General features: G+C 36.8%; 1 protein-coding gene across 1 annotated transcript; it reads right to left on the bottom strand.

Annotated features, from left to right (window-relative positions):
• Positions 1-5796: 5796 nt before the first annotated feature.
• LOC140139081 (NLR family CARD domain-containing protein 4-like) lies at positions 5797-14376 on the bottom strand. The gene is made up of 4 exons (XM_072160862.1): positions 12988-14376; positions 11294-11473; positions 8160-9579; positions 5797-7386 (listed from the first exon to the last, which is right to left on the bottom strand). The coding sequence occupies exons 1-4, from the start codon at positions 13441-13443 to the stop codon at positions 5957-5959; spliced, it is 3486 nt and encodes a 1161-aa protein (XP_072016963.1). The 5' UTR covers positions 13444-14376; the 3' UTR covers positions 5797-5956.
• Between the last annotated feature and the right edge of the window lie 11288 nt (positions 14377-25664).

Here is a 25664-nt window from a genome sequence, read left to right as displayed (position 1 = left end):
CTATTCCAGTTGAAATCCATACACCCCGTATGGAATACCTTACCTTACAATTTCCCACACAAGAAATATAAATTTCAAATGGAGTTACCTGAATAGGTGACTCCATTTGAAATATTTCCTCCCCTTTTGTGGGCAAATTAAGGTCATGTATTCAATCGGGGATGTATATAAACTTCAACTGGAATAGCACATTTCTGTGGTTAGAATAACTAATAACCCTTCATTGTCACACAGTCAATATTTGAGTTTATTTGGTGTATACACTCCCCGGGGGTACTCAGTACAAATGACCATACGGGGACGTGCCGCAAACATGGGTAGCATTTTCTGCCTTCTGGTATATCAATGACCCCTTTTTCAAAGCCTATTTTGGTATATGAATGGATCTTTTTTTTTTCAAAATTTTTTCCTTAATCTAGCCAAAAAACTAAGACAATTTTAGTTAATTTCGGCCAAAATTTTGACTTTTGGTATATCAATGGGTCCAAATTTCTTGAAAAATTGGTATATTTATGGGTCCACTTCCAAAATCTCAGCGGCGCGTCCCTACCAAAACCAAACTTGAGTACCCCCCCCCCCCGGATACACTCTTAGAAAACAGTTTTAAAATGCTTTTCATTTGACATCTCATGAATACCAGGAGAACCCTTTTTGGTTCCTATAACATTAACAGATCTCCCTAAAACCATTAACAGTCGAGGAACCTTTTGTGTGTGTGTGTGTTTACTAAATAGTCCAAAAAACATGTAATGATTTTACAAAGAGTTCTTGAATGTTCTAGAACCATTTGTGGGGGTTCATTCTCCCTGGGAGATATTTGAGCCCTTTTTTGGAAGTTAAACGATTTCATCCCTGGTTTTGAAATTTGACCATGTTCTGAATTTTATTTACATTTCAGACATACGAGGGGTCGACAGTCAGACATCAACAACCTAGGTCGGGGTATATGTCAAAACTAGCACAGCTAAATCAAGCGTGGTTTCAAGAAAAGTGTAAACAAAATTTGTACTGGTGTACCTAATATTTTTAAATAAATACACAATACTATATTTCCTGATGAATTCGAACAACTTCGAGTGGCTCAGAGAGAACCAAATGGAACTTATATTGTTTGACTAAACCTTGTTCGCTGTAATTGTTGGCTTAGCCAAAAGTCATTATTAACTTTCATTTTACGTGCGAAGCATTTTCTGTATAGCAAAGCCACAAATATGTAAATTACAGTCGATGAAATCGCCAACAAATAAATGCATTATCATTCACATCAATAAATAAAAGATATATTTCAAATTAAGGCGTTGAATCTGCACTAATGCCTTCACGGAGTGAACAGAAATGTCGAATTTGGCATATACGACGTTCTTGCCTTGATACCCCCCTCCTAAAATGATGAAAGTGGAGACGGCAAAGAGTAAAGGGTCATTAAAATGACTAAAAATTGGACGAACAATTCACACATTTGAGTTTGGCATTGCAACCTTACACTAAAAGGCTTGTTATCCAGCAAACTCAAAAATGTTCTTCAAACGTTTATTCAAAACGTTTTAATAGCATTTATTATTACATAAAATATCTTGGACAAACATTTTTGCAAAATACTTCGTCAATATTTAAATAACATTTTGTTATAATGTTTTGCATCACGTTTTCAAAAAATGTTTTATTAAAACGTTTTTAATCCGACATCAAAGCTTTTCTGTAAAACATTATGTATTTGCTGGGTATACGCTACTGCCTGAGATCAAAACAAAGGTCACTAGTGCATTAAAGTCATATTTGGATATAAAATGTTACCATGTATATTAAATTCCAGATAAAGGTTATGGCTTTGAATCTTTAAAAACCATTTTTGATTTTCACATAATGTTAAACCATATTATTATCTGTTCCAGCTTTAGTGACACCTCATTCATTTCCTTGGACTTTTGGATGTACTGTAATAGGTATTAACTTTTAGGTTATGTATGTACCTATTAACATTTTAAAATCAACACACGCACCCGATGAACAGTGGTGAACATATCCTACCCAGAATAATACATGAGGTGTCACTGGAGCTGAAACAGATAATTAAATATGCAGATTACATATACTAGATAAAGGTGAAGGATTGCTTTATAATAAAATATTAATTTCTTTATTATATTAAACCACAAGTCAAGATTAAAAAGTGATTGCCAATCATTTAATAATTGAAAGGGCAAAAAGGTCGAATCTGCCATACACGACTTTCTCGCGCTAATACTAATTTCCGGTGTTACAGAAGACCACGGTATGTGCCAGATACGACTTTCTTGTTCTCTCCAGGAATTACTGAGTGCAGATATGATGGTTAGTTTTGTTAATGATATGATAATTAATTAAGTTTGATACTTGAAATACAGTTTAAAACATATGCCGATTTACTGCAACTTATTATGACGTCATACAAAATCATGACAAATTGGGACCATAATTGCTTTGTTCAATCAAATCCTGATGAACACAATCATACATAAATAAAAAATAAATAAATATCCAAGTCCTATGAATTTACAAATGGCCACGCCATTAATACTTTCAAGACTCTTCGAAACTTTGAGTGTTGCAAAATCAAATTTGATAGAAAGGCAACTGTTTTATATTCAGATAATATACCGTAAAACCTCGTCTACAAGCATATAAAGTGCTTTTGATGAAAGCTGAATCAATCCAGCTGCCCTCCATAAATAACTTTATAACGCTATGGAGTTTGAGCAAATAAAGTACCGATACAAGCGTATAAAACAAGTATTATTGTAAGACCACTCTATTGTATCGATATTGTACTGATATGGTATTGTATTAATTTAGCCTTCATCAAAAGCACTGCTTGTAGACGAGGTTTTACGGTAATACACGCCTGTTGTCATTTTTGTTCATCACTGTTTATATAGCACAGTAGCAAATTGTATATTGTAAGATGAATTATAACAGCATTGTCTTAAAAATTGCTGATAAAATCTTCATCCAAGTCTCGAGATCCTAGGAGATCATAGTTTAGATTATTATAATTTAAGGCCCCCAAAAAATAATTGTTTGTTTGTCCTCCACAGCTTTGAAAGAGGATGTGCGGGCGGGCGGATTTTTTTTTTCGGATTTGACGCATTCCTGGACCTAACTAGAGCTAAATGCTACAATCATTCATGGTGACTTAAAAAATCAACATTTTGTTTCATTAATATGCAGTTAAAGTTATAATTTGTGTTCATGTCATAGTCTTTTAATGATTTCAAATCCAATGTATTTTGAAGTCACTAAAAATAATAGACTATGACATGCACACAAGTTATAACTTTGCATATTGAAGACACAAAATGTTTTTGGGGGGCTACTAGCTAGGTCCAGAGATATACTCCAAATCTGAAAAAAAAAATGAATTTTACTTATTTTTATTTTTAAAAAAATTGAAAAAAAAAACAATATTGGTCAGGCCTTCATCTGAGGAGCGGGCGGTGGAGGACAAACAAACAACTTTTTTTTGCCTTAGCTTAGTTGAATTTATACTAAGAAGAATACGCAGAAATTGATGCAGCACAAAACACGATACACGTTCTACCTTAAGCACACCATTTGTGTTATTCATTATGATACAGTGATACAGATATTTATTACAGGTATAGGCCTACATGTATATTACTTTCTATCAAAGACAAGAATCGCACATCGTCATCATCCCTATATCTTCGTGTTAAAAATTGCCGTGATAGTACAGCGAATCCTCTCGTTTTTTAACAGCTAGGCATCGCGATTTTGTTCGAGATAGGCCGAGCGACTCAGGCTAAGCATACCATGACTATCATATGAGATGCCACATCGTTTCTATATTCTACACATAAATACGATTTGTGCATGCTCTAGTACCCCATATGATGTTTCTATTACAAGAAAACAATTTGTTTTCAGGTAAAACCAGGGTTTTGTTTCCAGTACACTCACTCGAAAAGCAGTACACTAATTAGCGGTGCCTTGCAGCTTGCTGTGGATATCTTTTAATGCATTTTTAATGTAAAACATTTGAAATCCAAAGTAAAAATTGAGATATATTTAATTGAGAATGACAATTAGGCTATACTTTATAGGTATAAAGGAAAACGTTTAGCCCATTTAGTTAAGTTCCAGGTGCACGTCCTATAACACAACGCACATTTAAACTTTCTTTATCTGTGTCAATAATAGAATATTAATTTCAACGGAGTATTGAGCTGTATGGAACAAATATTTATAATACAGGGTGTTGACACTGTGAATCGCTACTTTACATTTTGATCTCAATTCAGGTTTTTTTTTATTAAAGACAACGTCAAAAATATTGCAGCCTTTTGAATTGACGTCATGTAAACCAATTTTATGTAAATATACTTTTCATCGCATTTGGCGATGATATTGCTAAGTGTGTTATCTGTCAGCGGTCACAGAGGTTATCCACGTTACTCATGTGTGATTTCTAACAGAAGGCGCTGGTTCCCTTACTATAATATTCCTCATTCAAGTCAACTCAATGCACGACCTCGGAGTTACTTGCATGACTTTGGCGGGCTATTTTGAAACGGTGATGATGGTTGCACATGCAGGCACTTCTTTTGAAAATCCTAAATAAGGTATAGCACTGTCGCTGATAGGATATGCAGCTTTTATAGAACACGGATAACCTCTATAGTATGCCCTATTGTTCTTGAAACATGTTTCTAGCCTCAGTAGCCTGCAATGAGCAGGGTAACACTACGGTACACCGATCCAATCGTTTTTGAAAAACCTTATTTATTTTGACAATATGTGATTTGCGATTCTTCCACATGTTACACATTTTCAGTTAGAATTATATAAACCCCCACAGAGATCATATTGCCTCACACCCCAAATAAATGCTTTCAAACACACACCCTATTTCGCTCCATTTCCCACCACAACCAACGCCCAACCCTACACACATCTACCCCCCCCACCCGTCCGCTCTTGCTTACACCAGGATTCCTGTGTTGTCCAGCATTATGTGTGTGTAGAATAGGCTAGTGGTTCTTTCTGGGGTATATTCCGTATTACACCATTCTTGTGGTGTACCACCAATAGTTTATGGAAAACGTTGTTTTTTTAAACAGACGCACATTACCCCCCCCCCCCCCTCCCTATGAGGTAACTCTAAAAACATTGCTGCACGTTCAGTCCTTGGGGTCCTATAAGCTATATTTCTTTGTGGGAACCATGATTTATATTCCACAAAGAAATTGAATACCTAAGGGCCCAACTCCAATTTTTTACAAAAATGAGTTATAGACCCACCATATTATTGCCACACAGTTCTTCCTTGTGTGTGAAAGATGAGCCAAAATCCACTTTCTAAATAGTCTTCCATGTACACTTAATCATGGTTTCATGGAAGTAAATATTGGGTTAAAGAGGAATATTGCTCATCCATGAAATCTGCTTTTCACTACAATAAACTTTCTTGCTAACATATTACATGCTTCTACTTGTACAATTAATGGATAATTACCAAATTTCTGTAGCTATTTATAACACATCGGCTTAAGGAACTATAGCACTTGCAGTATATTAGTGGAAGAAGGGCCCAACTCCAGCTCGTATTAAGACCTGTACCGTTACCATGGAAACATCATATATAATTACGAATGTATGTAATATTATATGTTCATTTATTAAAGGTCCCCTGAAGATGAAAACATTCTGTCTATAAAACTTTTCCAAATATTAAGTTTTTTCTTAATATCTCAAAAACAGTTTTGATGGAGTTGGGCCCTTCTTCCACTCAGGTCCCACAAGTTATTGATGCAACTTACACAGTATTCGATAAGAAGGCTCGCAAAGAAGCGCACCGTTCACCTCCACACCCACAATTTGGTAGCGCTATATATTTTATCGTTCACCATTACTGCATTGTAGTATCCGACCACTAAACTAGAACATGACATTTTAAGCATTAGAATTCTTTGATAACCTTTCTGATCCCCGAAACTGTTAATGTGTTCATTTCATACTTTTTAGATTCCACACACTCATCACTTCGTGAATACTTATTCTGAGGATCCCATCTGAGTTCTTTGAATATCTTCATCAACCTTTTGTCACATTTTAGACATTCCAATGTAATGCCATCGAGACGTACTTCTCTCAGTTTCGTGACCACTTTCAAACTCTCAAACAACCACGTGATTCCTTCTGGACCAATCTCTTCATTCTGTCCAACACTCAATTGGCGCAGATTAGCCACATATTGGATGGACAGCGATAACACCAAAGCACCTGCATTGCTTATTGCACAGTCATCCAAACCTAGGCACTCTAACAAAGGCATACCTTCAAATGAAGCACAAAGGGCCACTACACCTAAATCACCTATTGGGTTAGATGACACGTTTAACATCAACATCTCCGGTAATTGTGGCAAGACATTTGACAGACTGTAGATTCCTTTGAAAGTTATTCCGTTACCAGAAAGACTAATATATTTCAAGTCCTGTAAACAAGAAAGAGCATTTCCAACAGCAGCAATGCCTATATCGCTCAGTTTGGTACGATTAAGCTGCAGATCACTCAAATTTGGTAAGCACTGGAGAGCCCTGGACAAGTCTGAACAAGCATCACTGATATTGTTATCAGAAATGTCCAAGGATTTCAATTTTGTGCAGCACGAAATTCCTTTGGCAACAAATGAAATGTCGCGAGGCACCAGACATGTTGAAGACAACTCGAGCTTCTCCAAGTTGGGCATATTTTGAAGGACATCTGAAAATTCTTCAACTGAATTTTCTATCAGTATGCTATGGTCCATTTTGTGCAAGGACAAAGCTGTGGATAGCCATTCGAAGATCCCATGCAATGGATCCCGGACCTGTTCCACCTGACGTGTTAGGCGATGGGGTTGTGGAATATACACGGGGGATGCAGATATTTTTATTGTTTCTCCACCTAAGACATTGTTGCTTAGAACAAGCTTACGTAAAGTAATGTTGTTCTGATGAGCTATATTTCTGAAAACAGATTTCCAGAACGCAACATCTTCTTTTCCATACACTAGAGACAAGGATTCCAGCTTGCAAAACAATATTTCAACAAACAGGTTTGTGTCTTTAAGAGATTCTCCTGACAAAAGCAGATATAAGGTTGACAATTCTTTCATATTGGCGATCAATAAGAATAATTTGAACATATCAATACTAGGTAGAGGCTCTTCTGATCTCATTGATTCAAAGAATGACAGACATGGAATCGTTAGACTCAGCTCTTTCAGGTTATATGAGTATGACAAAAAATTTGCCATAGAAACAAAGTCAAACCTGCAATTGCTTGAAAATGTTCGTATTCGTGTGGTCTGTTTTCGCTTGTCAGGTCCCATGGACATAAGAATACCTTTCAACAGTGGCGAAATATCATGCGGGGAAAAACCACAATGTGTAACAGAAAGATTGAGCTCAAAATCCCACAGGCCGATTGTGGTTCCAGTAAAAACAGGCTATCATTAAGGATGCGGTTCAGAACTTCCTTTTCAGAGATAGACAGTGTATGCAGGGTGGCGTGTTCAATGACACCGGTAAAATGAATGTTGAGTTCATGAAATGGTGTCTTTATCCTACTGATTACACCGTACGTCAGATAGGTAGTTCTGTCAACTTGAGAAGCGATGCAACATTTCAAAGTTACTTTTTCTTTTGAGTATTTCAACAAGACATTGATAAGCCTGCCCGTCTCACGAGTATTTGATTTAACCATAGGTCCTTCGCGAGTGAAATTATCCCAGAATGGATCCTTTCTGGCTCGCATATACATAATAGTCGTACTAATCAATGAATATGTACCTGTTTGTCCTGAATCGGCAACGTACTCTTCAAAACAGCTCATGAAGTAATTTAGTAGACCTTCCTTTCTTCCAAAACTATTGTACATAATGCAGATGTTCACCTTTTTACAAGCAAGCCATTTGGTAAAAATTTCGACAAGCTTGGAGCACTTGCTTTCAAACAATAAGCGCAACTCTAGTTTCCAAGATGAGCTACCAGAGAAGGTCAGTTCGCATTGGTCATCAGATATAACCTCATTTGTTCGAATCACTACCAAATGTGATATAATACACCGTGCCGCCTTTGTACTTAAACCACAGCAAAACCACAATACATATTAGAATGATATAGCATTGAGGGGTGATATCCGTGATAGATAATTTGAGAATTTCTCCTCCGAACTTTCAGCCAGCGAAGCCCAGTATGACGCCGCGCAAAATTCTTGAAATGTTTTATGAATGAAAGAGTACTGTTTCACCATATGCAATTTTGATCTCTTTCTTTCTTCTACTAAAATTCCAATTCGGCGCGATGTTTCCAGAATATCAGGGTTTCCAAACTCTTGCGACGAAAAGAACAACCTATCTTCAAAGAGACACATGAGAGCGACTTTCCCCAGACCTATTGTGATATTGTCTTCAATTTCATCACTTCCGGTGTCATTACCAGTCTTTTCCAACCATCTCTGAGTCATATAATGCAAAACCTCTTGATATAAAGACGTGAATCGTTCTGGTAGTTTTTTAGCTTCGTGCCACAGCAAACAAAACATTGTTAGGACCACTGGAATACAGGCCATAGATTTCATAAATGGATAGTTATAAAAGATGGTTTCGATGAAGACAGCCACTGAGTTTTTGACTTGATCGTGGCTCATCGTTGAAATTGACAAATCTTCCAATTCATCATCGCTATCTTCGTCAGAACGGCGTAAGTCCTCCTGAAGTTCATTCATTCTATCTTGTGGGTTGTCGTGTTTAGCAATTATATGCTCGTAAAGTTCTTTAGCATTTTTGAATGAACGGACTTTAAAGAACTTCCCTATGAATTCAAATATACCTTCTTCGTTAAACCCTTTTACTTCAACATGCGAATACTGACTGAACTCGCGAACAGAGGTAACCCTTTGTGGCCTTGTTGTGACGACCACACAACTATTGCACAACATCTTGTTACAAACTACATCCATTACCAAATTGCCTTGGGGTGACCTCTCTATCTTACCACTGAATTCATCTGCCCCATCTAAGATGACAGCCACCTTTTCAGCATTGTCTACAATGTACTTGTGTAATCCTCCTTTAGATACTTTTGAATCGGACGGAAGCAATTGGTCAAATATAGCATCTACGAGGCTGATATCGTGATCAAAATACCTCATTTTGAGGCAGAATAGAAGTGTAAACTTGCTCAAAGTAGGGGATGCATTGCCTTCAACACACTGTGACCAGTCGTACGCGATTTTACCTGCTAAGGTTGTCTTACCACTTCCAGCATCGCCTTTCAGTAACACTCTCAACACGGGCTTATCTTTATCTCCTTTTTTCTTTAAGCTAAACAACTCATCGTATGTTTTTAATGGAACCTTACTCACAATACCAGGAAGGAAGGATTCTTCCAGTAATTCTAAGTCCACAAATACATCATCTATATCTACCGTACTTTCTATATCAAATGGAAACAATGACACCTTTCCTCTATCTTCTTCATATACCCTGACGAGTTCCTGCCTGCAAACGTCGATGTCAAAAGTATCCATGCGAATCTGAAAAAAAATTGAAGAAAAAAATGAAAGAAAACAAAACATTAAACATAATAAGTTGTCTTTGGATTGTTGTCAAATGGTATCATTTTTAAATAAAATAGTATTTATATAACGGTTTATCAGGGTGTTTCAAAAGTCACATTGCCATTCGGAGCCGTAATATCTTTCTCAACAATTGGCGTAGGGAAAAACAAATACATATTTGGAATAAAAAAACGTTTTTCCTCAGTGAAAGGTTGTAATAGTTAAGGCGTCCAGATAAATCCCCTATGCGTTAGAGATAGCCCTTTACAAATCCTTGACGAGAAATCCTATATCTTAGGAGAAATTCTTAAAACCTATATAGGTTGATACGGGTATGGATGGTTGCTGGAAGGCTTAGAATTCCCATGGTTGATATTGAGTTCAAGTGGCAAGACATAATAATCAGTTGAGATGACCAGACACACCAATTAGAAGTATTGTTGATCCTGTGGAGCAGTACTATTAATATTAATTCGCCCATTGGGATCTCTCAAACGGTACTTGATGGTCGTAGATAATCAATTCCCGACATGAAAGAAACTCTCAACTAATAATTACTGGTTCGATAACGGATTCCTTTGTCAAGTCCACAATTGTGTTAAGAATATTTATCAAGTCGTAGTGCAAAAATTCTTTTCAATCCCCTGTGATTCCTTTCCATATCTCGAACGCATCAGAGATTCTAATGTGGATTCTGTAAAATGACCCTTGAGCATGCAATAGGTAATATCGCTGATATCTTTTACATGACCGTGATGTCAGATATCAAAAATCAAGAATTCAAGTTACGACAATGGTAAAGCATGCGTATATTTTTTTTCGATTATTCATTGTTAGAAAAATATCGAAGTTGAAAATGGAGTTTTGTAGGAAAAGGTTAATGTTTTTGCTCGAGATAAAAAAGCCTTGTTCATATGAGAAGGTTTGGATTCAAAACGATTCTCTTATAAATGCATCTATGCACAGTTTCCATCTCGATACACCCTATACACAGATATTTCCAAGCACATCGATTTCAGCCTCTACGCAGTCTGTGTGTATACTACACAGTTGAGTGCATAGCATAATAAGAGCTTTGTGAGATCTAGTGGAAATTAGGCACCTGTGATTTGTTTTTGTCAAAAGCTCAAGTGTTCCCTTCATCGAATCAGAATTTTTTTATGAACGAAAGCTAACACTTCCCCCTAAAAACACTTTATATCTATCGTCCCTAGACAGATAATTCAATGTTTATAGCAAGGCGAATGTGGTAAAGCACAATTTTTACCAAAATTTAGGTTTTAGAAGTCAAAACCTCTGGTGTTCCTTACAATATTTTTCAAATTGTGGTCATTAAATGAAAGAGCATACTTATATTGTCCATATACTAGCTTCATTTCAATGAACATTGGCCAACTCTCTTTAAATTGCAAATCTTGTGCAAAAAAATACTATTTTCGCCTGTTTTGTCATACGGTTGTAAATTCAATGAACTATGACTTTGCTAAAGAGCGCTTGCAAATTGATATGATAAATGTATTTACAGGGAGCAAGTTAAAAGCAACAGAAACACAAAATGTCAACAAATAAATGTTAACGTGTAGTGTATGTTTGTATACTGTTATGTTGTCTGTTTTTCCTAATCCGTGTTATTTCTTTGAATAATTTTGTTATCGTCCCTATAGGCAGTATAGTAACTAAAGTTTAATACCTCTTGAAGAGTCTGGATAACCTGCCGCGCAGTTGCTTGAGGATAATACTGAGGATGTGCATTATTAAGGCAGGTGACGAAATCGCTTAGGTCTTGAAAATAACCATCAGTTTCAGTGTCGTCTAGTTTCAAGTTTGTGTTGACTTTGATGTGAGAGAGGTGATTGCGAATGTGTGCGACCTGGAAAGGAATTTTATGACAATAATTTAGTTATTCGTTATTATACATGTAGCGCAAATGATTTCAGTTTACATGCACTATAATCGTGCAAATCATGTTACAGTAATGTCATTAGCAGATGAATAGTACCTATAGTGCTAATTAATCTGGGCTATATGGAGGCATTTTAAGTAGTAGAAAAGGGTAATTGAACTTTGCACAGGGTGTCAAGTTCATAACTACTCAAACCTGTTCAAAACTCACACCACCGTTATCCACTGGTTATAAGGATTCAAATAAAAAGTATACTTATATCTATGAATAATGGGCAAAAGAGTAACATTGTGACGTCTTAGGTTAAATTTTGCCTCAAAAGTCTCAAATTATTTGTCTTGTTGCAAGAAATCAGAAAAGGGACAGTTTTAGCTACCTTAGGTGTTTTCTTATCCAGGTAACACAACAATTTATCAAGGTCAAAATGATTCAGTAAATATAGAACACAATGCGACTCAATAAGTATTCGATTTTGATGCGTTACTGAGCTAACGAAACATCCTATATAGCACAAATTATTTTTTTTGAATTTATAATGGAAAGGCCAATAATTTGCGACTATTTTCAATAAAATCGGAGTATTTTTCAATTTTGCTCCATGTGGTGCCAAAATTAGACATATGACGTCACAATGTTACATTCTGCTCATAACTCCATAACCGTACATCGCAGATAGGTCAAACTATACTTAAACTATACTCAATCCCTATGACTTGAGGAACACGTTGCATATGTTTTTGCCAAGTCTGAGCAATTTTGACCTTGACCTCTGTGTTAAAGTTCAACGACCTTTTCCCACCAAATAAGGGTGCCGTTGAAATGCATCCATAGCCTATAATGATGAGCGCTATATATCTCTGCCAAATTTAACATGATTTGCACGATTGTTAGTGTTACGAGAATTTATTGGACTATTAGGGCCTACAGGAAATCCAAGTTCAATTGTTCACACGAGCCATGTAAACTTAGATTATATATCAATAATTTAAACTGTCCCTGGAGAGACCGTCCTCTATTCTATTCCCCGTTCAAACTATAACCCTGTAGAGAACCATGATAGACCGCCTTATTCACCAGGCACAATCCAGCAACAAATATTTAAAAACCTGTGAATAGAGGAATCTTTTTCTACCCTCCCAAAGTTCTCCCTCTCAAAATCATCTTCTTTAAAAATCACATTTCCCGTCACATTTACCAACTGAGCTAATCGGAGGTTAAGACACACATTTGTAGGTTTACTTGTCCGTATGTGTATCGATGATTTGCTCAAAACCCTTTACACTTTTGTGGATGGGGCTATATATGTTTGGATGTTTTAAAATGCTAACTATCGGATTTTTTACGGTATTAACCGTAAATGGGTGTTCTAATAGTTAAGTGCTCCTGCTTTACATGAAAAATACCCATGTAAGACATGAATTCACTATAACAGAACAATGCACGGTACTTATTTAATTTCACTTTTTTTAAATAACACTCACCTTTTTAATGGTATCATATGTCGCCACATCACCCTGATGAAATTCTACAAACTTCATCATGATCATGATTAAGCTTGCTGAATCAAAATCTCCTACATCTGTATACACTGCACCCGGTTGTAGACGAAGAACAAACACTTTAGCCGCTTCAATTGGATCCGTGTGAAGTAAAGTTGGATTGATATTAGCCCATGGTAATGTACCTGACGAATTCGGAGGGTATACCACCTTCTCAAGAGCATCACCCCAGTCCACACAAGCATTACATGATCCCTTGCCATTCTTTGGTTTTCCTTTGGTAGGGCATGTCTGTGGACTTATGCACGGTTTTAGTCTTTGTTGTAGGGTTTTGTGCCAGTTGGTGAGTACATTTTGGATACATGGGATTGCTTCGGCGCATACAAGTTGTACTGCTTGGTGGCAGCGTACGTAATTTTCTGTTTCAATACTTGTCATGGTGAATCGGGTTTGTTACTCTAAGAAGAACAAAACAAAACCAATTTACTGTTTCCACTCGTGCCGTGCAGATATAAACATGATCCCACTTCCTCCTGTTTTGCACATGATTTTTTTATCTGATCATAATAATTATGAAACAGCTTTTTGTTTTTTATAAACGCTGCGAAATCGGTGTTTGATTGCATCAAAAAATCAAGGTCAATATTATTCATACATGACTGCTCACAATGCGTACACTGCGACCCCGGACTGCAACTAAAACACATGTAGCTATAACCGGTGTGTTGTCGGAAGTAAATTGCACATGATTAGAGTTTAACATGATGCAGTCATGTCTACAGTAGAATTCATCTCGACCTTTGCAGGACTTAAACCCCATTAAAAGCTATTAAACCAAGATAACACTCATTGAAGCAGCTCAACTGATTAAATCAGATCTTCTCTGGTTGTGTACAAGTGTCTGTTTTCAATGTGCGACATCGTAATAAAGCTGGTATTACAGCTTCAGTTGGGTAACCGATTATAAAGGAAACGAAAGGAAACAATGGTATGTGTACCATTGTTCACGAAATGACACAAAGACCTGCTTTTTGTTAACCAGCATTCTTCAAAATGAGCAACATAATGATTGTTGACTTAACACAGTTTGGAAATAATTTCTTCATATTTTTGGTGTTATCTGTCGTTTACATATCCTTCCTAAAACACAAAAGTGCGACCCTCTCCAAACATCTAAATTAGCTAAAAATTTAGGACATGTTACAAAACTTTATTTTCTAGAACCTATTTAGAATAATTTAAATGTAGCTTTTACCGTTTTTTGTGGCATCCTTCAGAAGTGAGCGGCCCGATACCAATATTTTCGGTCAAATCTCCATTCAATTAACACGGGGAGTTGGCTAGCTATGCCTTGCCCTCACTCATATTTCACAAAAGTGCGACCATTTCTGAACATCTAGCCTAGCTGTAATTTTAGGTCATGTTAGAGAAATATTTGAGTTTTGGAGAATAAATAAAATATTGGCTGGTTATTTTTCACACAGTGATGTTAACTAGGCAAGTGTCCATTCTCCCAACATACATCATTTGTTGAGGTCACACGTCAATGGTGAGAGCACTGTGTATTGTGTATAGGAAAACGGACAGTAACTGCAGTATGAGCGGAATATTTCTCCCTGTGTTCCCCAATAGTAGTCTTAGAGTAGGCCTACCGGTAATTAAAATCTGGTACTTACATGTTATAATCGAAATGTTGCGCTGTAGGAAAACGCTAAGAAGGCACGCCAAAGCTACTGCATCATAATAATTGTAAAACCTACTTTTAATAGTCAACTAGTGTATGTGGATGGACGTGAGATTATGAGTGCGTGGCTGACAGGCACCTGCTGGCTGACGTGGGTAGAGAGGGAGGGACTAATTTTAGTTTCCAATTCTATCCTTTCCCGTTATATTGAACATTTTGAACCAAAACGGTATTTATTTATCATGTCTAAAATGAAATTAGGTTCGCAATTTCGATTCTAACCTAACTAGGAGGGGGCAGGAGGGCAACGTCCCCCGAGCGCCACCATTAGGGGGGGCGCCAAATTAACCAATTCATTATCGATTCTGCGCCCCTCCAATCGATGAAAGTCAAAATTGTCGCGTATTTCAGCACAAAAGCAATGGAAAGAACATTTAAGACCGACATTCAAAATCTAGCAACCAAAATTAATTAGTGGTAGGCCTTATTTGTCCAAAATCGCCAATTTTGTTTCCTGCCCCGGGCGCTACCAACCCTTGTTACGCCACTGCCTTGATCTTTCTTTCATATGTATGAGTATTTATCGCACAGCATACAGACAAGTTGTACTTATTTTACTCTGAAACCTAGGGTAGGGGCTGCGCAATAAATATGAGCCCTTGGGAGGGTAAAATTGGGAGGGGCCAAGAATTTTTTGGCGAGCCGAAAGGGGGGGGGGCAAGCAATTTTTGGCATTGGTTTTTGGCACTCATTCATGGGGCGCGTTTTAAATAAAACGCTCTAAAATGCTTCGGAAAACGGTACGGAAACGCTTAAATATGCAAATTTTCCTGCTCGCTGCGCTCGCAACATACATCTAGACCATTTAAAGTTTGGAATTTGGGATCCCAGAAATTTGGCATGTTCAAGGGGGGGGGGGGCGAAGACTTTTGGCGGGCCGAGAGGGGGGCAAGCGATATTTGGCGAGCCGTTAGGGATTTCCCCCCCCCGGGCTGATAATTATTGCACAGCCCCTAAAACCGCTGTGACACGCTCCCCTAGATCAGTCGGTAGATCGTAAAAATCATCCAAATTCAGATTTTGTCACCTCAAGAGTTTTTTATATGTGCTAACAAAGTAGAGAAATTAGCTACATATTTCATGGGGCTTCTATTTTCCTCGACAGATTTTTTATTCAAAAAATATAATGACAATTCTAATGCAATATCCTTCACTTTTAATAGGCAATTTCTACTGAATTTTAATTTGTTTACACTTTTGCTGGGATCACTTAATGGGCACACTGAACGAATACAACATTTTCATGACTAATCCCGGAGGGGATAATCAAAACGATATATTTCAGTATTTGTAAATCGACAGGTGGTGGCCGCATTGCATTCTCTAAATTCAGTAAATTTTCATCGTCAACCGTGTAATTGAATGGGATTATTTTGAAATTTTAAAACGCTTGAAATATCACAAACAGATAGGCCTATGTTAATAAATAATATAAATACAAGCTAAAACCGTTGGGGTTCGATAATGAACCCCACAAAACTAACCAAGTATATTAAAAATGCCATACGGCCGGACGGTTTCACAAGTTGCCGGCTCGATCATGTCATCCACCACCTGTAAATCGACATTGCCTCATTTCAAATATATAGTTTTAGTTTTGGTTTTGGTTTTGGTCACGTGGTTTCCTATTGTCCTGCCTAACCACTTGAATCACAAGATATCGATCTCTTTGTTTCTACCTTTTGTTTAAAACTAAACATTTGTGACAGGTAGTTTCGGTTTTGGTTTCAGTTTCTTATAAGTGGTGTGACGAATACAATTACAGGATTTTCGAGTTACCTGATCTAAGTATACAAAAGAAATGTTTAAATTTCGCAGTGCAATATTCACGAGCAGAGAAGTCGAACAAAACAGTCTACATTTGAAAGCATTGATTTAGTTTGAAAGCATTGGCTTGAGACTACGAAATAGCCTAAGCTGATTTCACTGTGAAAATATATAGACCATCGAAATATTTGCATTCGACATTACAAAAAGGGCCACTACTGTAATTGTATAGGTGCTATAAACAAAATCGATTCATGTACTTAATCCCATGTACCAGAATCGATGGAAGGCCATTATATGACCTCTAATAACCTAATGACTTTTACTGAAGCAATTTTTACTGCAAAAAGTAGAAGATATAGGGGAGAAGATTGGGGTGTGTGTGTGTGTGTGTGGGGGGTTGAAGGGCAAGGGGATATGGGCCGGGAGAGAGAGAAACATATGAGAGAGAGCATTGGAAGTGAAAGAGAAGGGGAGGAGAGCTCGAGATGAAGATATCGAATGTAGGGGAGGAGGAGGGGGAAAGGGGTAATTTAGGAAAGAGGTGGTTATATAGGGAGGGAGCCCCCTCTTAAAGAGGTATGGGTTGTGCTTCCGGGGATAATAAACTAATTCATAATCAAATCATCTCCATGCATCGTTTATGTTTCATACAAACAAACAAATTCCCCACCCCACCCCATCCTTCAGTATACGCGCATGTATATGATTTCTAGGCCTAGAACTCGTGAGTGTAATATGCCACCTACCTTCGACAGAGAGCATCAACTGTCGTCCGCGGGATAGATTTCCGATATCAATCATGATAATAATTATGTTAGCACAATAGGCTATTGTATACTTCTGGTTATATACCCTATACTGTGTCCTCCCAGCATAATAGTGTTATGATTGCAGATCAGATCAGCTCTACTTTTTAATCCCTTGATTTTTGGTTTCTGAACAAAAGAGAAACCAAAACTATATATTTGAAATGAGGGATTGTCTCCGGATGTAGATGGACGAGGTCCTGGTTTCAATACATTTACGTTTTGCATTGAACAGTTGCCTCACTTTCCTGATTTTGCCGCTAACCTGACGGGATGCCTGTAGCTCAGTAAAAATAATATTGGAATTCCCCGTTCGTTTTTTTTTTTTATCAAAGCATGACGCATATATACTAATGTGCGTTGGCGGACATGACCTGCCAATGCCATTTACGTCTGTATATCACGATCTGATACATACACATTGTTAAAATACATTGTACATGTAGTATTGAAAATGCATTGCTATATCAGCACATGTACATGTACAATATTCAGTATTATTCTAATTAAAAACATTTATTTTAAAAGACTTGACATAAAAGTTACTTTTTATATGATACTGTTCATTAGTTCCTTTTTAAGCAACAGAAAGCTGTATTAATTGTTATTAATATATTATTATTATTATTATTATTATTATTATTATTATTAATATTATTATTATTATTATTATTATTATTATTATTATTATTATTATTATATTATTATTATTATTTAAGTCCCAGCTTATGCTTGAGTAAATGCACCTATACTCCCCATTCCAAAAAAATACAGCACTAATTTTTTGGGATTAAACAAATATTATCAAGTTCTGCCTAATTAAACATAGCTAAATCCTAATCATTTATTTAGTGCTAACTGGAGCTATAAGAAAAGGTTCACTATATTTCCTGAAAAAAGAGCCAAAAACATGTATTTTCGGCATGTTTTTTGACAATCGAGTCACAAAAATCACAGACTTGGAACATGCATGTCTAAGCTTTCAAAATCTTGAGTATATGCCGAAAATTTACTCTAATTTTATGGTTGGTTATAAGAATGAAACATGTCTTTTTTTTTCAAAATTTAGAATGCATATTACTAAAATTATTCTTTGGGCTTGATGTCACTACATACGACACCCTAAAATGCATGTTTTTGGCCCGTATTTCCAAAAATTGCCCAAATATTAAATTTTGACTTTTATTGTTAGTTATGATTAACTAAAAGATTAGGATTTACTTATGTTTCATTTGGCTAAACCGGATAATATTTTTTTATTCAAATAAATTAGTTCTGTATTTTTCTGGAATAGGGAGTAAGCGCGAGCTAGTCACTGTAGTCACGCATTACGCAATGCGAAAGTAGCGTACATGCTGCGCCCAACTGCTGCGTGATGTACCTGTGCATATCGCACGATTTGCTTTGTGGATTTCCTTAGATTATATTATTTTCGCCATGTTTGATGCGTTCAAGCAAAATCAGTCGGAACTCGGAAATATTGATTTTGAGATATAGCCAAACATAGGAAATATTTCCTTTTGTTTCCTGTTGTTTTGGAAGCTCTTTAATTACTCATATCTTTGGAACTGGTTGTTCAATTTCTATGGGGTTTCTGCAAAACCCAGCTTTGTAAATGCTTTTACTATCCTATAAGAAACTGAACATTTTATATTTCCGAGTTCCAACTGATTTTGTGTGATCGTGTCACATTAACCATATCCCAAGACAAGAGATTATTCCTAATCAGGTTAAACATTTAAACACGTATAATTATAATGACGAAAGTTTTTGGACAATACTTGTACAGCAGAGTTGTTCGTTCTAGTGGTTGTTCAATAATTATGAGGGGGTAAAACTTCCGAACGTTCCACCAAAAATCGCTTGTCACCCCCCTCGGCCCGCCAAAAAATCTTTGCCCCCCCCCCTACACATAACTATTTTTTGGGATCCCAATTTGCAAACCTTGAATGGAATAGATATATTTTACGAGCGCAGCAAGCAGGAAAATTTGCATATTAAAGATTTCCGTAGTGTTTTCCTAAGCCTTTTAGAGTTTTATTTTATTTAAAAAGCGCCCCATGAATGTGTGCTAAAATTGCTTGCCTCCCCCTCGGCTGGTCAAAATTGCTTGACCCCCCCCTTCGGCTTGCCCAAAATGTCTTCCCCCCCATATTTTACCTTCTCCAGGTCTCATAATTATTGCACAGCCCCTTACCAGCAGTTGGACTTTCCGGAGGTAAACGTATTAAATCCGGCTTTATTGTCTTAGAACTTTTGTGCTCATAGGTAAGTGGATTCTTATTCAATCGTCCTTGTAAGCAAATATGTAAACAAATATTGTACAGGTGAAGTATTTTCAAAATAGTGCGGATATGAAGTAATGTATAGAAATCTAAAATTCTGCTATGTGGTACCCATTTTTGTTTTACTCATTTACACATGGCCTTCCTTTTATCACCCATTGATACATACTTATGGGCGTCATAGGGGTGGGGGACACGTACCATCACACTTCCAAATCAAATCCCCCTTCCCATTTTCGCAACAGTATTCATTGTTTAATCTGTCGTTTGATTTCGAGCAAGCACAATCGTAATAGTGTATGTATTTTTATTTTTAAAACAATAGAACAGCATTAGATTCTCATTTAGAGCGTTCTTCTACTGTAACCAGTAATAATGTATAACTTCTCAGGGAGCACATCAGGGTGGTTCGTCCATGTCAGACAACCCCTTTATCACGCAAGTCTGTTAGATCCGTATTTTGGGGTATGTACTACCATAACCAATAGCAGTGTAACATGTGCACCAAATGGCTTTAACTAGGGCTTCATTTTACTCAGACACATCGTATCGCACAAGAGTCCATAAAGAGCTTCAATTGGGCCTTTTTTTAATTGTCCAATATAAAGAACATATTAAAACTCCCCAAAGTCCAAGTAGTGGAACAGTACCTAATGAGCATAAATCCAAAATGGCCGCTTATGCAGAGGTGAAATTTCAAATTTGGTCAATTGGTGTTAAAAACGTACCAATGTATTCCTTTCGTCATAAGGATTTTTTAAAAAAAGTATAGTTTGACCTATCTCCAATATACATTTCATGAGTTGTGGGGGAAAGGTCAAATGAAAATGCATCATTGAAATCTTTTTCTGAAAAGGATCTTTTCGAAATGCCGAAAATTATTTCCTCTGTATGTAGGTGGACGTCTTTTTTTAAAATATGTTTACCTTTTACATTGGTAAAATTGCTCAAATTTCCTGATTTTTCCGCTAACCTGGCGGGATGCCTATAATTCAGTAAATAATATTAGAATTCCACATCTTTTGTTCTTTTTTATCAAACCATGACTCATAGCTACTAATTTGCTTTGTATGGCGGGTAACCGGACATGACCTGCCATTGACTCGGTGCCATTTACACCTATAATTCACGTTTACTTGAATACTGTTAAAATAGATATAGCTATTGTATTGAAAATACACTGCCGTATCGGCACATGTACATGTATAATATTGTGTTGTATTTATTCTAATTACAAACGGTTTATTTTAAAAGATTTGACAGCTAATTTGACTTAAAAGTTACTTCATTGTATCGTTAATTATATTCCTTTTAAGCAGCAGGAACAGCTGATGCAGTTTTACCTTTTATTAGTACTAATATAATTATATTATTGGCGGACATTTGAAAAGCGCCCTCTATCTAGAGTTCCCCACTATTTGACGAGGTTGTACTTTTTAAATGATTCCACATAACTCAAAGTACAAGAAACCACTTTCAAATTTTATTCCCAGTGATTTGGTTACTATTTTCACCCCTACTACCAGCACCAGCCAACCTGAAGAACCGACACAATCATACATTGGGCTATTCCATTTGAATCCCACACACCCCCTGTGAAAGATTTTGGAATTCCAACCAAAATCATCCGTTTTGGAAATTCCAGATCCAACCGTTGGGGTTTTTTTTTCAGGCATAAAAAAATGGAATTGAGGTCGAAGTGCAAAGCTTCCACAGGGTATCCAACCATGCCAACTGGAATCAAGTTAAATTTGTAAATCTTCTACATTATTCAGCTGGAATTCCAATTTAACATGGACATATTGCCAACCGGATTGTACATTTGGCCCAAATGGAATCTAGGAAGCAATGTAAATCTTTCAGGTGGTGGAATTCAATTGGAATAGCCCATTTGGCATGTGGCATATCTTTAACTGCTGCCAGTATGCCCTAAGACCTGGAAGATGACTGAAGACATGACATCAAAGAACATGGAATTTCTAGAGATTGTACATCAACTAGTTCCAGCAAATCTTCGTGCAAGGGCTCCGAACCATATGGACGATAACAAACAAATCCGAACTGGATAGCTTTCAAGACAGACGAGGGCACGCGATATAATAATGTAGTCGTTGTAGATGGCGGGAAACAACAAGACACTAGTTTGGAATTAGTCGAAAGACCATGCATTGCTCCTATTGAAGAGGACCAGGAGCATATGCCAACAGTACATCTAATTTGAAGGTTAGGATCCTGTGTCAGTGGTCTGAATGGTGCTGCACCATTCAAGGCCACTGACACAGGATCGTTTTGGTGCTTCAGTATAAGGGCCGGCCCCCTGAAATGTCCGTGTAGTTGGACAGATGTTTCAAATGGATGAATCATATGTTCAGTATACAAATATTAACTGTCTATGAGTGTGATGGTCGAAATATAATCACGAGGTGAAAGATGGATTGTTCCATTCCACGAGCCTGAACGAATTTAAGACAGTTAATATTTGTTTTATATCACTCATACATAAATCCTATTACTAAAATACTATTTAAGGTAGGAAATACATTTTTTCATCAACATAACACCATGTTTTGCCGTGATATACTTCACATTTTGGGATCTACCCCATAACTAAATCGGCGAGTCTAAGAGCCATCGCACGGCATGGCGCAGGCGCACTACGGCAGGCACTATGATGGTAAAGACTATCACACGGAGAGGCTGATAGTAAAAATGATAAATGGTAATCAACCAATGAACTGTCTAGAATTTATGTATGAGTGATATAAAAGCGTCTAGAGAATCTTTTCTACCATATTGTTAAATTTGTAGCCCGCGCATACTAATCCGTTTCCATGGCAACGGCCATGCTATTTAAGGATTTTTATTATTTTTTACCTTAAAATGGCATACTTTAACTAGCAACCATATTAAGGGTTCCGGTTTGCAAGTCTCGCCCTTAGTATGGACTCTATCCCTAGAACCTATATAGGCAAAGTAGCTTTTATACGTTGATGTTTGATACCTTTCTGTTCATAGTCTTTAGTATCCTCAGCTAGAGCAAGCAGGTCAACTAGCCATTTCGTTAACTTCTCCAAGAGTTTATTTCCTAAACAAGTTACACATTTAAACAAGACTTTATTTTGTTTACATACCCAGTAAATAAGGTTCTTAGTATCTGATCCAGAAAGTTCACTACTTGCGTACGTTTCAACAACACCTATTGCCTTTATCAACACTTGATGGGTAGTGACTGCTGTAGCCAACCGACACTAGAAGTAGTTCCAGCGTTGATTTTGGAGTTACCAATCTGTTTTCCTTGATCCCTGAGTCAGGAACTCATCAGATATGTGAGATCAGATACTAAGAACTTTATCTACTGAGTTTATTCTACAGATCCTGATGAATTTGTTCAATCATGTTTTTTAAAGTCTAAAAAATTTTAGACTTTAATTAAGTCTAAACACTGTTTTTGCCATCAAGGATTTCGCAGTCTCGCTTCATCGATTTTTTTGTCGGGACAGTGAAAGGTATTGCGCACCAACTGTTACATTGACTACAACAACGTCAGTGCAGCAGAGTTATCCATCCTGCTTACATGCAGTTGGATTGTGCAGAGGTGTTTAGCAATTTAAAAAATCCTGCTTTATCGTCCTAGAATTGTTTTGTTGAGAGGTAAGTGGATCCATATTCTTCTGTATAAGCAAATTATTTGCGTCTAATGTTGTACAGGTGAATTATTTTCAAAATAAGGAGACATGTATTCATGTATTGAAGTATAAAAGTCTGTTGTGTCTGAGTGTAACCAAACCAAAAAAGCAATTTAGTGGTCCTTTAGCTGAAATGATCAAATTCAAGGTTCTTCAAGCGCTCTATTTTGGTAAAATACAGTCGTGAGTGGTCTGTGCATGTGGGAGCTGCGCTGTCCAAAAACAAGGGTGTTTTTTTTGGGGGAAGCATACCCGTATGATCATTCATTTTGTGTTAAATTCCACCCCCCCAAAGTTGAAGTATGAAGTATAACATGGCAAAGAAACCAGTAATCAATGAGTGAAGTTGAAGCACAAATTTATAAATGGCATTTCGCAAATTCTCAATTGTCACAGCTAATCGCAAAAGCATGGCCACGTCATGACACCGGTTATGTCCGTAATGCTCTAACATCTGAAAAGCAAGAAAAAAAGAACACAGAAACTGAGAAAGGAATAATGGGAAACAAGAAATGAATGGTCATCAAGAACAGAGAAAGCAAAACACCAAAGAAGAAAATTATAAACTTAATGATTTCAACAATATATGTAGAACAGAGAGGCAGCATTATAAAGATATTATGTAATTTATTGTAATAAATTCATTACCTTGACAGTCGCGGGATCGCTTAAATCGTAAATGAGTCAAATATGGTGCAAACTGCGTGTTGATTTTCTTCAATTCAGAAAGAAAATCTTGTTTATCGTAATTTTTTGTGAGATTTTTTATGTATATGCCTATGCATTTTTAAATGATACTTCGTAACGTGTCCCCATGTTGAAACTTGATAATCTACTTATACTTGCTTTAAAGAGAACACGTATTGACACAGTTTAGACGATAGAATCAAGACGATTTATGTGTGATATGATTCCATTTAATATAACTCTCATATATCTCATACCTATCAAGAACATAAGACAATTATGTGACCCGTTCCGACAAATCAGGAACAAGTCGCATATTTTTACAAATGTAAGCACGGGACAATAAGCTTCAAAATGATACCAACATTATATACATAGCATCAATACTTTTCAAGTTATGGATAAGTTTGTAAATGATACCCTTTACTTGATATTGTTGTCAAATTGTTAGTCTGAATAATGTGCTGATTAGTTTCCTACCTTACACAGGATTGCATAGGGATTATCATAGTTCAACTGTCAATTATTGATCAAATAATCCTCTTTTTGATAGGTACTTTCAAGGATTTGAAAGACCACTCAGTCCCAAATACCATGAAATTAAGAATAGAGGTTATCCGTGTTCTATAAGCTGCATATCCTACCAGCGACTCCTATACCTTGTTTAGGACTTCCAAAAGAAGTACCAGGGCTATGCTACTCAGCTCATTTGCATCGCAAAATGACCCGTCTCCTCTGCAGCCAATTTGGTTTCGCTCCATCGAAATCAAGCTGGTCACGGAGGAGACTACCCTCCTTTGTGTTTGTTCATTTGTGTATGGATGAGAGCCCTTCTTGGAGTCCGTTTGGACTTAGGCTACGCTCTCAGCTAGAGTCCGACGCTGCATTGTACTAGAAACACCTTCTCTGTGAACTCGCTAGAGCAAGGAAAATAAAAACTGGTTTCATTACTATTTGTTTTTGCAGGTCATAATAATTTTATACTAGTATTATATATTTTGATGTAATAAATATCAGTATAATTTCGAGTTCAACTGAATACTTTCATCATGATTAACATTAATAACATGCTTTTATTTATCAAAATCATAAAACTTTTCCACAATTTCACATATTTTATCAATAACATGGATGTACAATAACAATCCAAATTTTAGTATCATTAATGTTTCCTCTGTCCTTTGATGTAGAATGGTACATTAAAATGAGGGGGGGGTCAAAATAGTTTTGAACCTAATATGAGGGGGGGTCAAAAAATTTTAGGTCCATTAAGAGGGGGGTCAAAAAGTTTTGGGTTCACGAAGAGGGGGGGTCAAAAATTTTCGACATGAAAAAAAAAAAAAAAAATCCAGTCCCCCCCCACCAAAAGTATTTAGGCCTATGAACACTCCCTAAGTAGTCTTCATAGAATTCACACAGTCTATGCCATGTCATTTACGGATACAAAGAGGATAATAATGTTGAGGGCGCCCACAAAATCTTACACCGTCTTACACAATGTTCCAAGACAAAGTTCAGTTTAATATTTACTCATCGTACAAATACAGACGTTTTATCATGTTATGATGTTGTCTGGATGGGTGGACAGTTGTCACACTGTGGAAAAACAACAACCGGGAATCCGCATTCATTTACAAATAGCATTAAATTAGTATCAGCTAGTGGCCTCCGTGCAGTGGAA

Source organism: Amphiura filiformis, chromosome 18 (genome assembly GCF_039555335.1).
Source record: "Amphiura filiformis chromosome 18, Afil_fr2py, whole genome shotgun sequence".
Classification (NCBI taxonomy): Eukaryota; Metazoa; Echinodermata; class Ophiuroidea; order Amphilepidida; family Amphiuridae; genus Amphiura; species Amphiura filiformis.
The sequence above is the reverse complement of the archived record's forward strand: the minus strand, read 5'-3'. Positions and strand labels throughout refer to the sequence as shown.